Here is a 21,432-nt window from a genome sequence, read left to right as displayed (position 1 = left end):
AGGACTTGAAATTAGAAGTGAGTCTGACACCCCTCTCCTGCACAGTCCCAGTTAACTAGATGAGGCTGTCACTAAGGATGCTCTCTGCCTTTGAAAAACCCAGTTTCACTCAGCAGTGGAAGAACTGTGGAAGGGCTCTCCATCATTTGCACAGTGCTGCTTAAAATGCCCTCTGCCTACCATGGGTGTGGCCAGCACTGGGGTCGCCGGCCAGGAACTTCAGAAAAGGGGACAGCCATCCCTACCCAAAGAAGATGGAAAAGACATTAGGGATGAACAAAGACTCGGGTCACAAGGTCTCCCATAGTAGAAGCAAAGTTTTAGAAACAAGGGAAATATTCTTTGGGGTGAAAATCTGAGTATGTGTTACTTGAAACATATCTAAAACATAAGGACACAGAAAAATTAAGAAGAAAAGGATGGAAAAAGATAACTATACCAGAAAAATATTAACATAACTATTGTGGTTTTATTAATATTAGGAAAATAGACTCTAAGGCATTACTCAAGATGAGAAGGGTTTTAATAACAATAACGATTCTAAAGTTTGCATGCAGCTAGTAACATCTTTCAAAATATGTAACTAAATCTGGTATGGTATAAATGGAAAACTCTCAGTAGGAAAAATTTTAACACATTTTTTCTTAGTAACTGGCAGATTTAAAAGAAAAAACATTAAAGATATAGAAGATTTGAACAACACAGTTAACTAGATGAGTACATATAGAACAAACCAAAAGCACATTTCTAATCTCAGTATGGAAAAATTTCACAAACTCGCCCATTTACTGCACCATGAGACAAACCTCAACAAATGTCAAACATTCTTTCAACAACAATGCATAATTAGACATTAAGAACAAAAATTAAATAACAGTAAAAAAAATTTAAAAGCCTGATGTTGGCAATTGACAAATGTGCTATTAAATGATTCACGATCAAAAGAAAATTATAATGGATAGTAGAAAAATATTAAAAACAAAACAATAATAAAATTGCTAACTTTCAAATTTTTAATTATGCAGAATGTAGCTTAAGTTACACCTTAAAATTTATAAACTTACATGTCTACATTATTTTAAAAAGTGAAAAATAATTTGTGAGTGATACAAATTAGGAAGTAAGGAAAAGAACAACAGAATAAACTCAAAACAATTTTTTATTGTTTCCTTTTTTAAATCTCCACCTGAGGATATATTCATTGATTTTAGAGAAAAAGGAAGGAAGGGAGAGAGAAATATGGATGTGCGAAAGAAACATTCGTTGGTGGCCTCCCACACACACCCCAACCAGGGATTGAACCTGCATCCTAGGTAACTGCCCCGACTGGAGATCAAACCCATAACATTCTGGTGGACAGGATGACACTCCAACCACGTGAGCCACGCAGTCAGAGCAGGTGGCTCACCACCTCAAACTATTAAAAGGTACAAGGAAATAAGCGTAAGAGCAGAAATCAAGTAAAATAGTAATTATAACAGAGAAAATTAATAAAGCCAAATATCAGTTCTCTAAAATGACTAATATAGTTGACAAAACTGACAAAATTAAGCAAGAAAAGAAGTGAAAAAGGACAATAAAACAATTTAGGACTGAAAAGGGAAACTACCTACAGGTGTTACAGAATCCAGAAAGGTAGTGAGAGGATATCCCGAACCACTTCGTGTCAGTAGATTAGAAAGCGGAGGTAAAATGGACAAATACCTACGTGGGGGAATTTATGAACTCAGACTCGAGTAGAAATCGAATACTCACATAGTCCTATAACCGTTGAAGAAATTCATTCAGTGCTTAAAATCTTTCTTCAAATGAAACTCCAGGCCCAGAGAGACTCTACCAAACATCTAAGGGCCAAACAGTGCCGGTCTAACTTACACTACCCCAGAGTATAAATAAAGAAGTAACACTCTCCAATTTTTCTATCTGACTAATATAATCTCTTTTAAATTGTATTTTATTGATTAGGCTGGTACAGTTGTCCTGATTTTTCCCTTTTTTCCCTCCTCCACCCAGCACCCCCCACTCGCTCAGGCAACCCCCTGAACTTTGTTCATGTCCATGAGTCATGCACATAAGTTCTTCGGCAACTCCATTTCCTGTACTGTCCTTCACATCCCCACGGCTACTCTGTAACTACCTATTTGTACTTCTTAATCCCCTCAAAACTTGAGCAGACGATAGGATCTAGGAACACAATCAGTCTGATTTTATGCATGAATGTAGCTGCAGAAACCCTCAACAAAATATTGTCAAACAAAATCCAGCAAGCAAAATAGATCATAATCCATTTGGATTCATCCCAGAAACACGACTGATTTAGCATTAGAAAATGAATGATATGATCATACTTCACTGCATTACTAGATTTGCAATGCCAAGTAGGGAGTGTGCAACCATTCAGACTCATAGAGCACCATAGCCCCTTGGTACTGATGTCGGCAGAAAGTTCCAGCACAGGGACCAGACCTTAACAGGACCGTGTCAGACTTGCTTCTCCTGTGGGGCCTTCACAGCAGCCCGGCAGCAGTTCGACCAGCCATTGCCGCTGTGTTTTCTGTGGCCTCCCCAGGTGATGGCTCAGATTCACGTCTGGTGGGTGCAAACACTCCAGCTTAAAGGTCGCATCTCCTCAACACCAGTTACCCCTTGTAAGAATTCCACAGGCGTAACTTCCAGACTCCTCACAGATGACGTCCTAGTTATAAGTGGTACACACTCAGAAAAGCCCAAATCTATGACTCCCCTACCACCTTTTTAGAGTTCAATGATAATCCCACCCAATCCAATGCAATTTACCAATCAGGGTCAATTTTTACCATAAGCAAGTTTGCCTAGCAACACTCTGGATTATCATATTAGTGGGTGAGTTAAACAAAGGTCAACACTTAAAAGCATGGGGAAGGGTTCTGTTAAGCCCTATTCACAATAAAGAAGAAAAATCACTTGCTCTTAATAATACATAAAATCATTTGATATAACTCAACACTTATTCACAACAAAGTAAACCCTGAGCAAACTATGAATAGAAAGGAACTTCCTTAAACTGACAAGAAACCTGCAGCAAATCTCATACATAATGGAGAAATATTGAAAGCATTTTCTTTAAGATCAGGGAAGACAATGCCTGAAATCAACATTTCTATTAAAAATTTTACAGTAAACTCTAGTCAGTGTAATAAGGCAAGAAAAAGAAGTGCTATTAGACAGGAAGAAATAATACTATTATAACGTAAAGATGATATGATTATTCAAATACAAAAACTGAAGGTAACCTGCAGGTAAGTGGTTAGAACTAATAGTTTCACAAGTTTGTAATATGTGTGTGTGTGTGTGTGTGTGTGTGTGTGTGTGTGTGTATCCTAGTCCAAGGACAAACTTTTGAAGCTTAATTCATAGAGCGGCCTTTCTAATGAAGAGGAACACACAGAGACACACTAAGAAAGGAACTTCTAGATTGCTAGTAGCAGGATGGAGAAAAATGGAGCTTACCTGGCATTTATCTGATTGGCTGAAACAGTTCTTTTTTTAAACATTCATTTACCTCTGATATAAACCTGCTCTTTTGCCTCTTTTATTACTGTAATTTAATTTAATCAGAAATCATGTTTATTAAAGATGGTTATTTACAAAGCATGTAATTAGCACATAAAATTTTTCCTTACTAATTTTGAGTTGCATATCTTTTTTAAAAAAATTATTTTATTGTTGTTCAATTACAGGTGTCTGCCTTTTCTCCCCACTCCCTCCCCCACCCCATCCAAACCCACCTCCCTCCTTTGCTTCCACCCTCCCCCTTGTTTTGTCCAGGTGTCCTTTATAGCAGTTCCTGAAAACCCTTCTCCCAATTGTCCCTCCCCAATCCCCCCTGGCTATTGTTAGGTTGTTCTTAATTTCAATGACTCTGGTTATATTTTGTTTGCTTTTTTTCTTTTGTTAGTTATGTTCCGGTTAAAGGTGAGATCATATGGTATTTGCCCCTCACCACCTGGCTTATTTCACTTGCATATCTTAAATATTTATCTCAAACTGGGAGTAGGGGGAGAAGGAAAACACATGTGAAATGATCAAATGAAGGGAAACGCTGTAATTGGCAAGTCTTCTGAGTACCGTATTTTGCCATGTATAGTGCACAATTTTTGCCCAAATTTTTTGAGGAAAAATGAGGATACGCATTATACATAGGTAGTACCTGAAATACCTTGTGTAATTATTTGTTACATAAAACTTCTTGTACCATATGTTCAAAAATAAATGCTAAAATTCTCTCATAACACAAAAATAAGTATCTAAATATAAGTAAGTAAGTAATTGAATTAAAACAATGAATGGAAGATTTTTTCCCTAAAAGTTTGGGCCCAAAGCATGGGTGCGCATTATACACAACAAAATACGGTACATCTTCAAAAAACAACATGTGTACGAATGGGGCAGTGATACCAGAAAAGCAGACCAATTAGCTTACAATTGAGAAATTCACAGCAGCCATTATCCTTGGTACCATTAATACTTGGTGTAATTCTTAATCATTAGACCCAACTGATTTTACTTCCAGTGCCCATAACCTCAGCCTACTTGATAGTATAAATGTACTTTCTGAGGCAAACAAAAATTTCAATTTCAATACAGTTCCAATAAAAATCCCAACAAGGTTTTCTTTCTTTTTTTTTTTTTTGAGAAATTGATAGGAAGATCCCAAAATGCATATGAAAAGGAAGCTAGAATGCCAAAATAATTTTGAGAAAATAATACAAAATTCTTACCTGGGCATTACCCACTTTGTCATGCTAGTGATGGGTAACCAACTTTCATATTCTAGCAGTTTTCTTTTAGAGTGTTAATAATTTTTTTAATTTTACTTTTATTTAGAGAGAGGGGAAGGGAGGGATAAAGAGAGGGAGAGAAACATCGATGTGTGAGAGAAGCATCATCGGGTTGCCTCTCACACGCTCCCATCTGAGGACTTGACCCACAGCACAGGCATGTGCCCTGCCCGGGAATGGAACCAGCAACCTTTTGATTCACAGGCCGTTTCTCAATCTATTGAGCCACACCTGCCAGGGCTGGGATAACAATGAATTTTAAGATTCCAGTTATTTTCTTATTTTAGTATGTTGTTGCAGTATGTATTTTTGTCAGGTTTGTTGAAGTGTAATTTCTATATATTAAAATGCACCCTTTTTAAGTGTACAGTTTGATGAGTTATGCAACCAATCTTCTCCCACCAGATCCTGGTAACCAATGATCTGATTTCTGTTTCTATAGTTTCATCTTTTCTAGAATGTCATATTAATGGAATCATATAGTATGTAGCCTTTTGTGACAAGCTTCCCCACTTAGCATAATGTCTTTAACATTTATCTGTTGCGGTATCAGTTTTTCCTGTGTCTACTTGGCGAGGCTGAATTATGTCTCCCAGGATTCTCTTCCTTGTACGTTTCCAGTCGGGTGGGCAGCAAGAGCGGTTCGGGTGAAGTTTGGAGGGCAGAAGGGGAGCGGCAGCCATCTTTTTTTTTTTTTGCGGGAGCACTCTTGCAGATGATACGTGTAACTTACCTGTTGGCTCAGTCTGCTGACGAGCAGCCTGGCCCGCAGTGTTCCACTTTGCCTTGGACCCTCCTTCAGCTTCTCTGATTCCTGGGCCACGTGTGTGTTTTGCAACCTGGCAAAAGGCAACTTTTCCTACCAGATACCCATGTCCTCAAGGTTAGAGACAGTGAGAAGTGTGTCCTGCTGGGCTTCAGTTTGTCCTTGTCTCTTCCACTTTAAATGGGCCTTCCTCCCCCGACTGCCTACCCTATGAACTCCAAGTTCTGGCACTCAATGCAGAAACAGCCTCACGGAGAGCGCTTCACCAGTTCCAATGGTGTAATGGTAAATCCCTGCAGACAAATCACTGCACGTCACACATGGTGCAGACAAATATCCTAGGCGTTCTGTTTCTCTGCTTGACTGACTGACTTGATTCCCTTTTATTACTGAGATTTCCATTGGATAGATGTACAACTTGTTCATTCGCTTAGTTGAAGGACATTTCATTTTTAGTTTGGGGTGAGATTCACATACAAGTCTTGTGAGAACAAATTATGTCAAAATATGGTATTTATAAAAATAATAATAGCTAAAAATGTTAAATATGGATTTTTCTGATCAACCAAACAGCTGATCGGAGATGGAAGCCACCCAGGGCTGCACTGGAAGTTCAAATTGGGCAAAGATTAGATATCGTTTTAGATGGGTGCTCTTGAACACCACTGACAACAGGGTCCTGACAGTATTTCATGCCAGTGGGTGGTTACAGTTCTCAACAGATGCTTCTCAACTAGGAATTTCTGCGGACCATGTTGGAGGAAGCCATGTTATATACAGCCTCACTATGGTACTGCTGGCAGCGTGAATGACCAGGACACAAATTGTTCAAAAGGAAGTTTCAGAAAACAAGGTACTGGTTTTCCAATTGCAAATGTAGCAAGGATAATGAAAAATGCCACATTGCAAACAGAAAAGATTGCAAAAGATGCATGTGAATGCATCAGCTTTATAACAGCTGAAGCAAGTGAAAGATGCCATCAAGGGAAATGGAAGGCGATCAGTGGGGAAGGTATTCTCTTTGCCTTGTCTACCTTAGGCTTTGATAGTCATGGAGAACCTTTAACATGATACTGTCAGAAAATCAGAGGCTGTGAAAGGAGAGAAAGGAGTGAGTAGAAGGGTCACAGCGTAGATGCACTAATGAAGAGCTAACGGAGGAGCATTTACTAACCCAGTTACCAGCGGGCTTCATAACTGCAGATGGCCAACAAAATTTACATTTACACAACATCATAGCAGATTTCAGGTGTCCAACAAATTCAGTTTCCAGGATCTGAAGAAATGATGGAGTGGCACGCACAGAGAAGCAAAGACAGTGGAAGGAAATGGCTGGTGAAAGGGTGTCTCTCTGTACACTAAATAGCTGCAGTGCAGCCTCTGATGCTTGACTGAGGTGTTAATTCTCACTTGAGAATCTTTTTTATGAATGATTTTAAAGAAAAATTTGGACTTTAAAGTTATTAGAATATATTTTACAAGAGTGTGCTGCTCTGCACGACCCCTGTATGCACTGCATATTGCAGCTCATTACTGTCGGCGATCTGTACACAGTTTCTTATCTTCATGTTGAATCACGTTACTTCTGTAATTCAGGTGAGCAGCTAGTTTAATTCATGTTTGTCCTTTTAATAACATATAGGGGTAAAATTTTAAAAAGTTACATGCAATTGCCACTGGAGGTAGGAAGGGGCACAAAGTGGTCTGAAGTTGATCTTTGCATTTTAGGCCTTTCTTACCATGATTAAAAAGCAAAATGAAACAAAACCATGAGTTGTATATTTGAAAAGAGTGAAGCTGATGACATGAATTATATCTCAGAAAAAGTATACTGTAATATATAGTGAACAGACTGTCAATTTACAATCTAATGTCAAGTTTTATTTATCCTTCTCCTTACAATATACCGTCATTCAACACGTACCTCATAAGTAATCCATGCACACAGTAGGCACTCCATAAATATTTTTATTTAATAATTAGCTATTTTTTAGAATGACTAAAAATCCTGATGTAAAAGCCCTATTGGGAAGTACATAATCCCACTGTAGACAAAAATATATAACTTTACAATAAACATTTTTACAAGAATTTGCCCCAAAGAGGGAACACTTACAATTTGGGAACGAAAAAGCAAAAAGTAAAAAGTAAGGTGAAACACAATGCTAACATCCTCAGACAATGACCCCTGGATCAGTGGTGCTTACAGAGCAAGGGCTACCTGAACCCTGTGGCCTTAAGACCATCTGACATTCAGTTAATCAGGTAATTATATATCTAGTAACCAATTAACTGGAAATGTTGCAAGAATATATAAACAATGGCCAGTGAAAAAATTTTAACTACATCCTTTGCATGAACATAGGAAAAAAATTAAATATACTTTATTCTACAATTTTTTAAAAAATCAATTCTTTTCAGCTTAAGTAGCAAGCATGATCCACAAATAAAATGAAGTCATTTTTATAGAAGCTATATTAAATTCTGAGGAAAATACTTTAGGAGAAAAGCTCAAGAACCTTAGTCCAAATATAAAAGAAATCCTTGCATTAAAGGGTCTTCCAATGTTTACAAAAATAAAATAGGCTGTGACCACTCATGATAAAGAAATATCTTCTAAATCCTTATTTTGGGTTAGCTTCATAACTATGAACATTTGCTCAACTTAAAAAAATTATAGCACTATTATGATAAAGAAAAGTTAAAAACCACCAAATACCTAACCTTAGAGAAGTACATAAACAATGCTTCATAGCTACAAATAAAAAGTCTACTCACTATGTTTTTCAAACATGATATAATTCTATAAAAATCAAATACATGGACTGTATTAATACATGGAAATGTATATGTAAATAGGATTAAAGGGAAAAAAAGCAAAATTAAACATTTAGTGATTACAACCACATAAATAACAAATAATAATGAAATTGAAGTGAATTTAAATTTATAGAGACATGAATAGGTTCAAATATTCATTAAGTTTGTTTCTTTGTTACTTAGGATTATAATAAAATAAAAAAATAGACTAGTTTTAGATGAAACTATACTCTTAAATGATATACGTGAAGTCCTAAAATAGATTTTAAAAACCATGACTTCAATATTTCAAGTTATCTCTCCTACAGACAGAGATCAGCCCACATTCACCGGTCTTCATCTACAGAGCCTCCGGCAACGTTCACCATAACTGCCCTTCTTAAACATAGACAGAAAACATGTTAGAGCGCTGTTCAGGTTAGAACACCAAGCGGCATGCTTGCAAATTCTATCTACTAATCTGTTTTGCTTCTGCAAAAAGCCACTAACATAGGGTTTTAAAAAACTAATTCTACACATATTTTACATAACAGATTTATGCTATAAATATTTTAAAGAATGGCTTTTACATAATTCTTTATTTCAAGACATAGCTTATTGACTCAGTGCAAGTTATACAAACACAGTCTTTCAGATTTACCATTATTATTGAAAATTATTCTCTACATAATTTAGAGAATGGTTAGTTTCTTGGATAAAACATAGCATATTTAGAAGTCCGAAAGCCAAGCAAGTCCCGTATTTCATTTCGGAATTTTGACAGATCTTGGCGCAGCTCGTTCAGGTTCTCCACAGTCGCCTGGTCCGTGCTCTGCATCTTCTGCCTCATGGAGGTCAGGTAGCGGTGCACCAGGCAGCACATCACTTTCTGATAGTTTTCGTCTCTCTTCTGTTTCAGATTTCTCCATTCCTTCAAAACAAACAACAGTATGACACAATGGGCATACACAACGTTTAAATGAGGTGGATTTAAAACATATTCACAGATACAAACCCCTATCTTCCAATGCTTCCTTTATTACACTACACTTTTGCCACTGTGTTAGAACATTGAGCAGTTTTTTCAATCAAACATAGCACGCATATTTGTCTTATTCATTCACCTTTGTGCTTATTTTGATTCAAAAGAAGTCGTACAAATCCTCAGTTTATAGGAAGAATTAGCAGACCATGAACCACAGGTCACACTGATCCATTACGTGGTTTTTATGGCCTGTGGGCTCAGAATGGTTTTTACAGATGAACACTTGTTATTAGTTTGATGATGGTGGACAGTAATTTTGAACCCCAATTAAATAAAATGTTATCCACCTCCCAAAATGGAATTCATTCTTTTCATTAATTTCATTAATGAAAATTTAGTAGAAATTTATTTTCTTTCCTGTTATATTACTACTCATATAAATCTTTGATCTTGTTTCAGCCTGTAAAGTTTAAGTCATTTACTTTCTGGCCCTTTACAGAAAAAATTTGCCAACTTCTGGTTTATAGCAACATGTATTGAATTATTCATGTATTGAGTAACTTTCAAGAAGAACTATAAAAATATGAGCTGACTACAGTAGTCAATCTTCATGCTCACAGAATAGGGATTCTGAATATTTTCAATGTTTTAAAACTGAGACAAGATTTCATGAAAAATACTGCAGCTCTATTTCTCATTCTAAGTAAATTTTGTTGACTTCTTATTTTATGTTATACCTATGCCATGCATTATGTATACAGGAGTTTAAAATAAATCTGTCCCAGGCCTTAAGAAGCCTGCTCATTCATGCCTTAGGAAACTTCAAAATTAGGAATTGTTAAAACTTCTGTGTTGCAGTTTTAATCTCTTACCTTTAAACTATTTTGGCGTTTAACCTTGCCTTTCGATGTATGAGAACAAATCCATTTACTGAGGCTACTAATCATATAGCAGATAGTCTTTGGTGAAGGAATGATGTTGAAAGGTGGGGGTAATGTACACTTGTCATCAAAGTAGCTAAGCCACAATTTTGCTCGAGCAAACTTCCATTCTTTGTCTTCATGATTCTATAAAAGGCAAATGAGAAGCAGCATAGGATATGAACAAGGGAGCACATGTACATACTCATGAGGGGGGACCCCAAAAAACCAGAATTATCTTCTGGAGGGTGGGCCCCTTATAGTACAGGCTTCTCCTGCTATGTGAGTGTTCTACAAACCCATCTGTATCAGTGTGCCAGCTGGCGTTGTTGTGAGAGGCTGCATTCAGCTTCAGTGATTTTTTTTTTGAAGATTCTTTCAGCATAGTTGCCCGTTTCCTGATGGTTGATTTACAACTGTACTTGCCCACATCCCACTGAGTGTTGAGCAATTTTTAACCAAAAACAGCATGACCTCCGTGTCCCATGCTCCCTATTCACCTGATCTTGCCCTGAGCAACTTTTTTTTTTGTTTCCCTAGATGAAAAAAGTCCTCAAAGGGAAATGTTTTGCTGATGTGGAAGAGGTGAAACAAAAAATAACAGAAGCACTAAGAGGCATCAAAATCTGTAAGTTCAAAAACTGTTTTGAGCAGTGGAAAAATTGTCTCAATAGGTGTATTGCATCAAATGGAGAGTACTTTGAAGGTGACTGAAGTTTAACCATGTAAAAATAAATACACAATTTTTCATAAATAAATTCCAGGATTTTTTGGGTTCCCCCTCACACATGCGGGGTAGGAAAGAAAAAGAGAGATCATTTTAAACTGTCCAAATGTTTACACATCTTGTAGTAAAAATTTGTTTTAAGATTTGCTGTTAATATATATTACTTGCATTAAAAATATAAATTTAAAATGATACTAATTCTTAATGGTATTATTCGGTTTCCTTATCTACTACTGCACACACATGGCATGGTCTGAAGAGCATATACAGTTTAGGAGAGTGGACACTCACTGCTATCAGCTGAAAGCTCTTGTGAAGCATGGCCACCAGCAGCTTGGTGAGCACGATCACCACCACCACGTTGTACGTCCCAACAATAACAGCGCCGACGAAGGACTGCAGTTCCTCCCCGTAGTTAAATCTTGTGACAAAGATTGCCACATGTGCTAAGGAGAAAATATACCAGAACAAAGCAAAGCAAGTGCCAATGAACCTGTAAAGACGATTACATTTTTTGTTTAAAAGAAAATTAGAGAAATTAACTAGCAAAAATGAATTCATTTATATCAACATTACAAAGAGAAAACATTGATAATCCAAGAATAATACTTTATAAAATAAATGAGGTGAACTCAACAGTACAGATATGCCTTACTTTAAACAAAAAGTAGACTCAAAAGGAAATTATTCCTGTTTGATTTCTTACTGACTTTCTGTCCATTCTTAACATAGCAGCGTCTATGATCCTGTTAATGCCTAATTAGATTTTGTCACTCCTCTGAACAAAATTTCTAATGGCTATCTCAACAGCCCCAAGTCCTTACAAAGCCCAGCAAGGTGCTACAGGATCCCCTTTACCTTTCCACTTCGTCTCCTACAACTCTCCCTCGGATCCACCACATCACATCCACACGGGCCTCCTGGCTTTTCCTCGAATATGACACACCCCTGTCTCAGGGCATTTGCCTTTGCCATTCCTCCATCTGCCAGTGCTCTTCCCCCAGATACCTCCTCCGCGGCTTGATCCTTCCCCAGCTGTACATCTGCACTTGACTGCCATCTCCTGCGGGGCCTTCCCTAACCTCCCACCTAAAACTGCACCCTCTCACCCGCACATCCCCCGGCCCAAGTTTCATCAATTTAGCCCTTATCACTGTGGACCACACTGTATGTTTGAGTTCTCTTATTTTATTTCTTTTTACTGTCTGTGTCGTCTCAGTAGAATGTAAGCTCCATGAGGTCATTCTGTTCCCTGATACTTCATTAACTCAGCACTTGGAACAGTGTTTGGTATATAGAAGGTGTTAGGTGAATATTTATTATTCATTTACTCTTATTCCTTTAATAAGATGCCATGAAAGTAACTGAGGAATAGTTGGTACATAACGGGAACACAACAAGTATACAATTCAACACCCCTTCTCCATTACTTTATTTAAGAATGAGGGGCAGTATTTTGTCTGCCTCACAATTGGTTGTTCAATTCCTTACTCAATGTAATTATGGTATATATGTACTGTAACAGTAAATTAGAGGGGAAAATTGTTCATGAAGCTTTAATAATTCTCCATTCTAATAACCTCTGAACAAGTGTTAAGGACATGAGAGACTGTTCTGGTTGTAACAATGGTGAGAAGCAGATGTGTTGAGCATCTTGCAGTCCATACAACTGACAAAGAACTGTCCCGCCCCACAGGCCAGCCGTGCACCAAATGCCAAGGGCCCCACGGTTCAGCAGACGGCAGCGGGGGAGAATGTGGACTAACTCGGGCCTACCAAGTATTTCATATGCTACATGTAAAGATAACTGTCAAATGACTCACAAAAATAAGTATTTCTTATTAAAAGGAATTTCTTAAGGAAAATTTGAAGTTCTATTTCTGTAGGTACTAATTCATACATAGCACAATAGAACAGTGATTTTCAGCCACTGTGCCATAGGAATTTTTCAGACATGCAAATGCCTGACTCTTCAGTCAGGCGCGCTGACCCCTTCTCCCTTCGACTGTCAAATAAAATAATGACCACTGCCAAACAACAACAGCAGCCTGGTGTGAATGAATTATACCTACTATATTTTGTCACACTACAAAAAATGTAGTAGGTTTTTAGGCGTGCCACAGAATTTTAGAAGTTAGTTTATGTGTGCCATGAGGTGAAGAGGGCCGAAAATCGCTGCCATAGGGAGAAATATATTTACTAAAAATTTTAAAAGACACTCACGAGTGGAAGGTGTCATTGCTTTGCTGTTCACAGAAGATGCCCACGCAGTCTTTCTGTTCTTTTGAAGTATAGCCTTTATCATACAGCTGTGTCAACCCAATTGTGAAAGAAAACAAAACAAGAAGGAACATCCCAAGGAACTTTCCAAAATCCTGAAGCATCTGTCCCATTGAAATCTGTGGAATATATTACATAGGTGTTCATTAAAATTATTGGGAAAATAAAATGTTAAATATTAAATGGCCAGGAAATAAGAGGAAGACACACATATGAGCCACAAACTATTGCTTTTTTTCCATCTGTTTGAGATAGTTTAGCACTTTGAAAACATCAAAACTCCAGCTGCCTAACAAAAGCCAGCCTATTCACGCCAAGCCTGCAGAGGACTTTGTTGCTATGATGGTAAAGGTAGAGACACAGACATTTAAGAAAAAAGCCTAATTTGCAAGGACTAAAATCTAAAGGGAAATAAATGCTTATATTAATAGTTCCTTAAAGTTTACAAATATATAATCAATATGCGAAAGTATTTCATTTAATTTTTGCAACCAATTCCCCAAGGACAGCATTTCCTCCTCCAGGACTGCCCTTCACCTTTTTGGCTGAGGTAACTGATTTTCTTTCATTGTGGGTCCATTATAAGAAAATATGTGCGCAAGCAAATGAGAGGATGTAGTATTAATAAGAGTGTCTTCTGTAATGTAGACATGTGTAGTGCATCTAGAAGCTTTATCCAACCCCAATTTCATCCTTCTTCGATACTTCTTCAAATCTGGGGAATTAGCACTTTTCACCCATTTTTGACCTTTAAATTGGCATACGAATTTGGAAAATGATTTGACATTACCCTTTTGATGCAGCAATTCCTTTCCTACAAATTTAGCCAATAGACAGGAAGTACACAAAGGTGCGTGTGTACACAAGGATTTTCACTGCGGCATTGTCAGAGGCAGCAAAGGAATGAGAACATCCTAACTGTGGTTCGTTACACAGAACGGTGCAGCTGTGCGTGCTGGCACAGAAAGGTGTCCATGAAGTACTATGTCAAAAAGTAGGGTATGGGATAGTACTATTACTGCTGCCATTTCTATTTTTTAAGGGATATATCGTATAGTATCTGGGAATAGATATGGTTCAGTATGCACAGGAAACCTCTGGAAGTTTACTCAAGAAACTGTTAATAATGCTTATCTGCAGGTAGGGCTAGGAGCTGGAAGGCAGACTTTCCCACTTTGAATTTTCTTTACTGTATGCATTTATTACTTTTAAAGTACAAAAGTTAGTGTTTTAAAATAATCCTTCCTCAAATTTAACCAGGTCAAATTTATATAATTAAATCGAGCTTCAAATAAAATTCCTAGTTACCTCAAGCCTGCCAAAAGAACATATGCACTCGCAATGATACAAAATGGTAACCGCAGGCCAGGGGCCAGGCCCTTCCAGCTCACTAACGTGTGCCAGCTAATTAAGGAGAAGAGGCCTGCTAAAGTTTTAGGCACGCCGTAAGCTAGGGACCCATGCTCTACAGTAGCAAGAGGTCCAATATGCCTGGCTTACACATGTGACCGAACCATGTGGTACTTTTAAAATCTTATGCTTACCTCACTTGGCCCCCTTGCAAAAAAGAAACAGGGAGCTTTTAGAATCAGAAAGCTCAAAATGTATGGGTCACCTTGGAAAAGAAATAATTTATTCAGACCATGAGTGCTTAGAATAAAGCCATACCATATTAATAAAGAACTTAGTAAGCTATGACAGTAAGAATACAGTAATTGCTTTGAATAACTTCAGAAAAGATTGCTTTTGAAAAATATGCAGATGCTGTAAATTTAAAGACTTTTCCAAGAGTGACTATGTATGATGTTATAATTTTAATTTAAAAAATTTACTCCCAAAATACAATAGAAGCTCTAATTTAACATTATGAAGTTTTAAAGAGTAATTCAATTTTAACATTAAGATAAGCAATGTTTAATAAGAAAACCGCAAACTTCATGAGTTGTTCTTTAAAAGCATGACATTAGCTCTTGAGTGTGGACAACCCCCAGCACCCACAGCGGGGATCACGACATTGACGTTGGCCCAAGGAGCCTGTTAACCCTTCACAGGGAAGGCAAACATTAAAACAGTGCATTTATTTCAGTGTGAGAAAGATTATTAGGCTTATTTATTTGTAAAAATAATAACAATGCTCTCTTAAATGTTTACTTATTTAAGACTTAACAATTTTACTTGAGAAATATGAGAATTAAGAATTAAATGGAAAGATAAAGGTAATTAAAATATCAATACTAAAATTTACACAGCAGTTAATACTAAAACACAGAGAAAAAATGTACATATCTTTCCTAATAATCAGAAAAATGGAATTACAGCAAACTGCTAAGACAGGTAGCACCAAACGTTATTAATGTGGTGAAGACAGTGCTTTTACCCTGCTTATGTGACTGAAAATGAACACATCCTTTTGGGGAGAAACAGAAATACTGAGGTACTATAAGAATAATTTCTTTTGCCACTAAAGACTGATCCTTAGAAAATTTTAAGAGGCAAAAAGCACTGTGTAGTGTAGCACAGAGAAAACATTGATAAAAGGAAGCAGGAACAATGACAACTTCTAGTCATCCTTCCAAGTCTTTCTCCAGAAAAAGCTATAACTATCTACCTAAAAGTTCCCCAATCAAGTCATTCATGCTTCCAACCTCCTTTCCCTGTGTGATAATACTCCAGTTCCTGGCACAGAGACCTTCAGAGCACAGCCCGGTCTCGCCTTCCCAGGCCTCGCCTTCCCAACTGCAATGCATGGTCTGAGAACAAAGGACACCATGTCCCCTCAAATCACGCCCCACTAGTGTGACCCCCCCGTTTCTGTTCTCACCACTCTCCCTTCGCAGGCAAGCCTCTCATCCCTTCAAGGCCCGGACCAAATTTTACCGCCTCTAAGAAACTTTCCTGACTCTCCAGGCATCCCCGCAGTCATGCTCCAAAGTACTTTGTATATAATCTCTAAAATACCATTTTTCACTTTATACTAATATTTATGTTTGTCTCTCCTAGCAGGGTTTAAGGGCAGGACTATGTCAGTAAACTCCAGAGCCTGACTTATTAATTAAAATGTTGAATACATAACTACTTTTTATATGCTTTCTAAATCTAACTTGACCATTTTTCAAGAGGTATCACATATTTTTATTTACCCTAAAGGTGGGAAAGGCTAATATTACCTCTGTTTTTCCAAGTGACAAACTGAAGCTCAGCGATTCAATGAACGGCTCAGGGAACAGAACTAATAGACGGCAGAGGCAGAAGTGAATTCTTGCTTCTAACTCCTTGCAAGTGCTTTTCTAAAATATCACTTTGTGGTTTTATCTTAGCTCTCCCATTAAAAATTTGGGACTGGGTACAATTAAGGATTTTGTTCTCACAAAACAGCTCCTCCATACAGCAGGGCTTGTTGAATTAACCAATGAATACACATCCCAAAAAGATGCAACTGTTAACTATTTACACCAGGTCTTCTTTCTAACGCTGTGTGAGCCCAGCCTTAGTTTGCTGATGTATAAAAGGGGTGGCCAAATGCTGCGTGACCCACTCAAGTGCATGCTTTGTTAAAAATTTGCCAGAGCTAGCCCGTCTATCTAATCAGTGTCTGTGCAGACAGGACTGGAGAATGCAGATGACTGCAGCAGCTTCTCCAGTTGGGAACCCCTAGACTACATGACACGTAAGTTTTCCTCTAGCTCCAACCTTCTATGTTTCTTAAAAGAAAAATATCCATCCCCCAAATGCAAAATACCTGAAACCACTTTTTACTCATTACACATGACAACAATATACCATTTGAGCTATGCAGGACACTATATTAAACCTAATAATTATCCAGTAAAGCCAAATTTAATAATTCGCTAGGAATAAAGTATGCACTCAGGCATCAGGCACTACATGAACTTTTCCAGTTCTCTTGCATTGTTTTCCAGGCCTGCCACAGTGAACTCCACTGACTGCACAGGGAGTGGAGGCATTCCTAATCACTACGGAAAGCCCTCCGTGTGCCGGGTGCTCTGCTATGCATCCTGTACATATTGACCCATTCCATCCTCCCAACAGACCCAGCACCCGAGACTCACAGAGATGAGGTCACAGTAAGTCATGGAGCAAGAAGATTATGATGAAAGCTTTGTGGTCCTCTCTTTCCTTTCTGTCTAACCATCTAACTACCAGTGTTAAAAGTTGTTTAATTCACTGGAAACATGTGGAAAAACATGGGGGATTTAAAAAATCTATAAATTATTGACACCTGCTCACAGAAGTATTATTCAATGAAAGGTAATGAGGGAATTGTATTACCCCATAGCACAGAAACAGAAGCAACTTTGCAGCGTGGTTAAAACCAGTGGCTCTGGAGCCACCTCTCCTGGATGGGAGTCTCAGTTTCACTACTTACCAGCTGTGTGACCTTGCTCATGTTACTTAATGTGCCTATACCTCTGTTTCTTCCTCTGTAAAATGAAAATAAAAGTGTCTGCCTCTTAGAATGGTTGTGAGGATTACATGAGGTAATAAATGTAAAGGTCTTAGAACAGTTTGGGCGGTGAGCACGCAACCTGGTGTACAGATGATGAGTTGTGGAATGGCTGTGCAATTGTGTCAACCAGTGTCACATCAATAAAGTCAATAAACGGGAAAATATAAAAAAATAGAAAATAAAAATTTAAAAAAGATCCACATTAAGGACTCCAGTGTTCACTGCCTTTATTACTGTGGCCACCGCTATTTGTAGATTCTACCCCGTTACACCAGCTGAGGTGCAGATGTAACATCCTTTGTAAAAGCAGGGGAGCTAATGTCACACAGCTCGTTGGTCTCTGGAGTCAGACTCAGGCTTAACTCTTGACTCCACTTGTAAGTTCTATGACCTATCCAACCTCTCCAATTCCATAGATTCGCCATTTGTAAAATGGAAATAAAAATAGCAAGGGCTGTGATGAGGATTAAGTAAGCTGAAGACTTAGCACAGTGCCCAGTGCACACAAAACATCCAGTAAATGTTAGTTGCTGTTATTATTCTGAATAACGTAGCTATGGCAACGGCTAGAATAGAGGCCTATTTCTCCATCAGCTGTTTTCTTTTTCTCACAGTAATCAGCACCAGTTTTTAAATTCAACAAACATCCATTAAGTAACTGCTATGGCAAAGGAGTGAGTAAAGTGCAAATGAGAAAATTCCCCTATCCTTAAGGAGGTTTTAATTTAGTAGAAACAACGTAACTTACAATTTTAGACAAACTAAATCTAAATTGGTTTACAATTAAGACAAGCTTAAGGAAATGCTCATTAAAGGTTCAAAGTATGAAGTTCATCAGCTGGAGTACTCCTTTCACGTGGGCGTAGAGGCACAGGGATCGATTTCCAGTGGAGAAGACACTAACGCTGGCGCAGGTGCAGCTCCTGGAACGCCCCCCACCCACCTCCTCTCTGCTCATCTTTCAGTGCTTCGTTCCAGTGCCATCTCTCCGGGAGTCTTCTCTGTCTCCTTGGACTGAAACTCTGTATTTCAGCATTTACCGCTCTAAATGCCACTGCTTGCTTATCACCCTCGGTGAACTATGACCTCCTTAAGGAGATATTGCAGCTTATTATGGATTTTAGTATCCCCAGCGCCCAGTACCTTCAGGTACTCAATATGTGTTGGTTAAACAAGTAAGTAAAATTTCAACAAGCAGAGGACATGGCTTGGATATTCTAAACAGGGTAATAACACGAACAATGACACGGAAGTGGGAAAGCACTGGAGATGTGTGGGGTTAGTGACTGCTCTTAACCCAAGTGGAGAACCAGTTCAGGAAGGGACAAAGAGAGAATGTACAGTGAGAGATGGCTGGAAACTAAGGAGGGGAAGATTGTAGAAGGCCACGTTTCAATCTCTACCTACAATGTAAGCCACAAATTTAATAAATACAATCATAAAAAATGTCAAATGCTAGTACAAAGGATTCCATCATTGCTGAATACAGAATCATTTTTTTATATTCCACCATAGGATAGTCCAAAAACCTTGATTTGCCTAGGACAGTCCCACTTTATAGTTATTGCTCCAACTTAGTATAATGAATGGCATCCTTTTCATTTCCCAAAGTGTCTCCATTCGGATGAGAAAATATGGTCATATCCTAACAAAGGGAGAGATCTGTGCCCTTACTATAGATTATATAACCAGTTAAAATAAAAGGTTGTCAACTTCAAATCTGCAAAGATTTGAAAGGAAAAAACAGTAGTAAATGCAGACAAATTTAACAAACAACTGCAGTTATTATATAAAAAACACTGTCTGAAATAGTAGGTTATGTACATAAAGGGAAAAAGTTTTACTTTTGCTAAAGTAGTTAACATTGTCAATTTCCTTTTCACATTTATTTTAGTTTTATATTCATAACTGGATTACTCTAGTTTGATTTAGTTTCTTACTTAGGATGAAGGAAATATAAAAAGGGAATTATAAATGTTATACATAAAATTATCCTAGAATACATCGGCACCATTACATTATACAAATCTGTCATGTTAATAAGACTACACTAGAAAACAACTCTACCTGAAAGCTTCTTTTTAAAAAGCCTGAAAATATGACTCTACAGGTTCTATTCAATATGTGTTTTTTACCCTCTTCCTAACTAACCAGATCTTGGTTTCTTGTGGAAAAATAAGCTCAATTAAAAGTACTTATCTCCTCAGACTTCCTTGCAGCTACAAATAGTCACATGCACAAATTCTGGCCAATGAGTTACAAGTGGGAGTATTTGGAAAGTACTTGTTCTCTTGATGAAGAGAGAAGGACAGCAGCCCCAGGCTACCTGCCTTTTGCCCTCTGCTCTTCCCCTTGATGTGATGACTTGGAGCAAGGAGGCTACAACCTTGAGAACCAGTCAGACTCTAAAGATGGAAATGACCTTCTGTCTGGAAGGTTTGCCTTGTAACACCACATTAATTCTACTTGTACTTTCAAATCCTTCACTTCTCAGACTAGCCTACATTAGACAACCACACGCATATAATCAATGGTTGCCTGATACAAGGGCGGGGTGGGAGCGGGGAATACTGGGTTGCCCAAAAAGCCTGTTTAGTTTTTTCCATGAAATAAAAGACACATTTTTCATTTTCACCAATAACTTTATATTGATTTGGATATTTTGAGGATGTTGACTATCTCCTGCTATTGGCTTCTAGTAGGTAGAGGCCAGGGGTGCTGCTAAACATCTTCCCATGGACAAGACAGCCTCACAGTGAAGAAGTATTTGGCCAGAATGTCAATAGTACTAAGAAATTTCATGGACCACTTTTGACACTTCCGATCAGTCACAGCACCTTCTTCATATACTGCACAAATCCTTTTTTTGTGTTTTAGTTGCGTTTTTATCTTTCTTGAAACAATAAAGCATAATGTACAAAAAATGTTGCATATTTTCTTCCACCTTCAATATTACAATGGCTGCATGAAAATTCACCAATTCTGATACGGTTTTTTAAATGCAGCTGTCACTATACAACCTAGCAAAATTGTTGCAAATGAAATTAAAGACAACTAAGCACTACTAAAGATATTGTACAGAAAAAACTAAACTAAGTTTTTGGCCAACCCAATACTAAATGCAAAAAGGCATCAAGTAACTCTTAGGAGGAATGCAAATGTTCTATATCTTGATTATAGTGGTAATTGAACAAGTTTATACATTTGCAAAACTCATCAAACTATACAGTTAAGATGGGTACATTTTATTCTATGCAAATTATACCTTAATAAGATAATTTTTAAGAAATCATTTGCTGAACTGGATCATGACATTTAAACATGTATTATGATTACCCTGAAGACATTTTAAAAAATAGGAACACAACAAATATTTGTTGGCCTGACAAACTACTTGTTAGTTCTACAGCTGTTAGAACTCCACGAATGACCCTGCTGGGAGAGAACACACACCCAGCAGTGGAAGTGACAACTGCAGCGTTTGTGTGCACATCTGTAGTTTTGGGGAAGAGATTTAGGAGGACAAATAGATAATTTGAAGTAGATAAGAAAAACAAATAGATAATTCAGTAAGAAATAATACACTTTTTCCTTTTTAACTCTAGAAATTCATAAAGAAATTTCTAGTACATGAACTGAGTGATACCATCAGTTTTTAGCTTAAAAA

The 21,432-nt window shown here is 37.7% G+C and overlaps 1 protein-coding gene and 1 pseudogene across 1 annotated transcript in view; one reads left to right on the top strand and one right to left on the bottom strand.

The window, feature by feature from the left end:
- Positions 1-6,169: 6,169 nt before the first annotated feature.
- On the top strand, positions 6,170-6,948 carry LOC123827348 (annotated as a pseudogene).
- A 590-nt stretch (positions 6,949-7,538) lies between these two features.
- TRPC1 (transient receptor potential cation channel subfamily C member 1) overlaps positions 7,539-21,432 on the bottom strand; it is a 69,924-nt gene continuing 56,030 nt past the window's right edge. The window contains exons 9-12 of the mRNA XM_045851295.1: positions 13,241-13,416; positions 11,309-11,510; positions 10,243-10,437; positions 7,539-9,316 (exon numbers count right to left, since the gene is read on the bottom strand). Coding sequence (XP_045707251.1) covers positions 9,089-9,316; positions 10,243-10,437; positions 11,309-11,510; positions 13,241-13,416 — 801 coding nt within the window. The 3' untranslated portion in view covers positions 7,539-9,088. The remainder of the gene's footprint in view (positions 9,317-10,242; positions 10,438-11,308; positions 11,511-13,240; positions 13,417-21,432) is intronic.

Source organism: Phyllostomus hastatus, unplaced genomic scaffold, assembly GCF_019186645.2.
Source record: "Phyllostomus hastatus isolate PE091 unplaced genomic scaffold, TTU_PhHast_1.1 phas_contig_86, whole genome shotgun sequence".
Lineage (NCBI taxonomy): Eukaryota > Metazoa > Chordata > Mammalia > Chiroptera > Phyllostomidae > Phyllostomus > Phyllostomus hastatus.
Note: the sequence above shows the minus strand (reverse complement) of the source record. Positions and strands in the feature narration are given on the sequence as shown.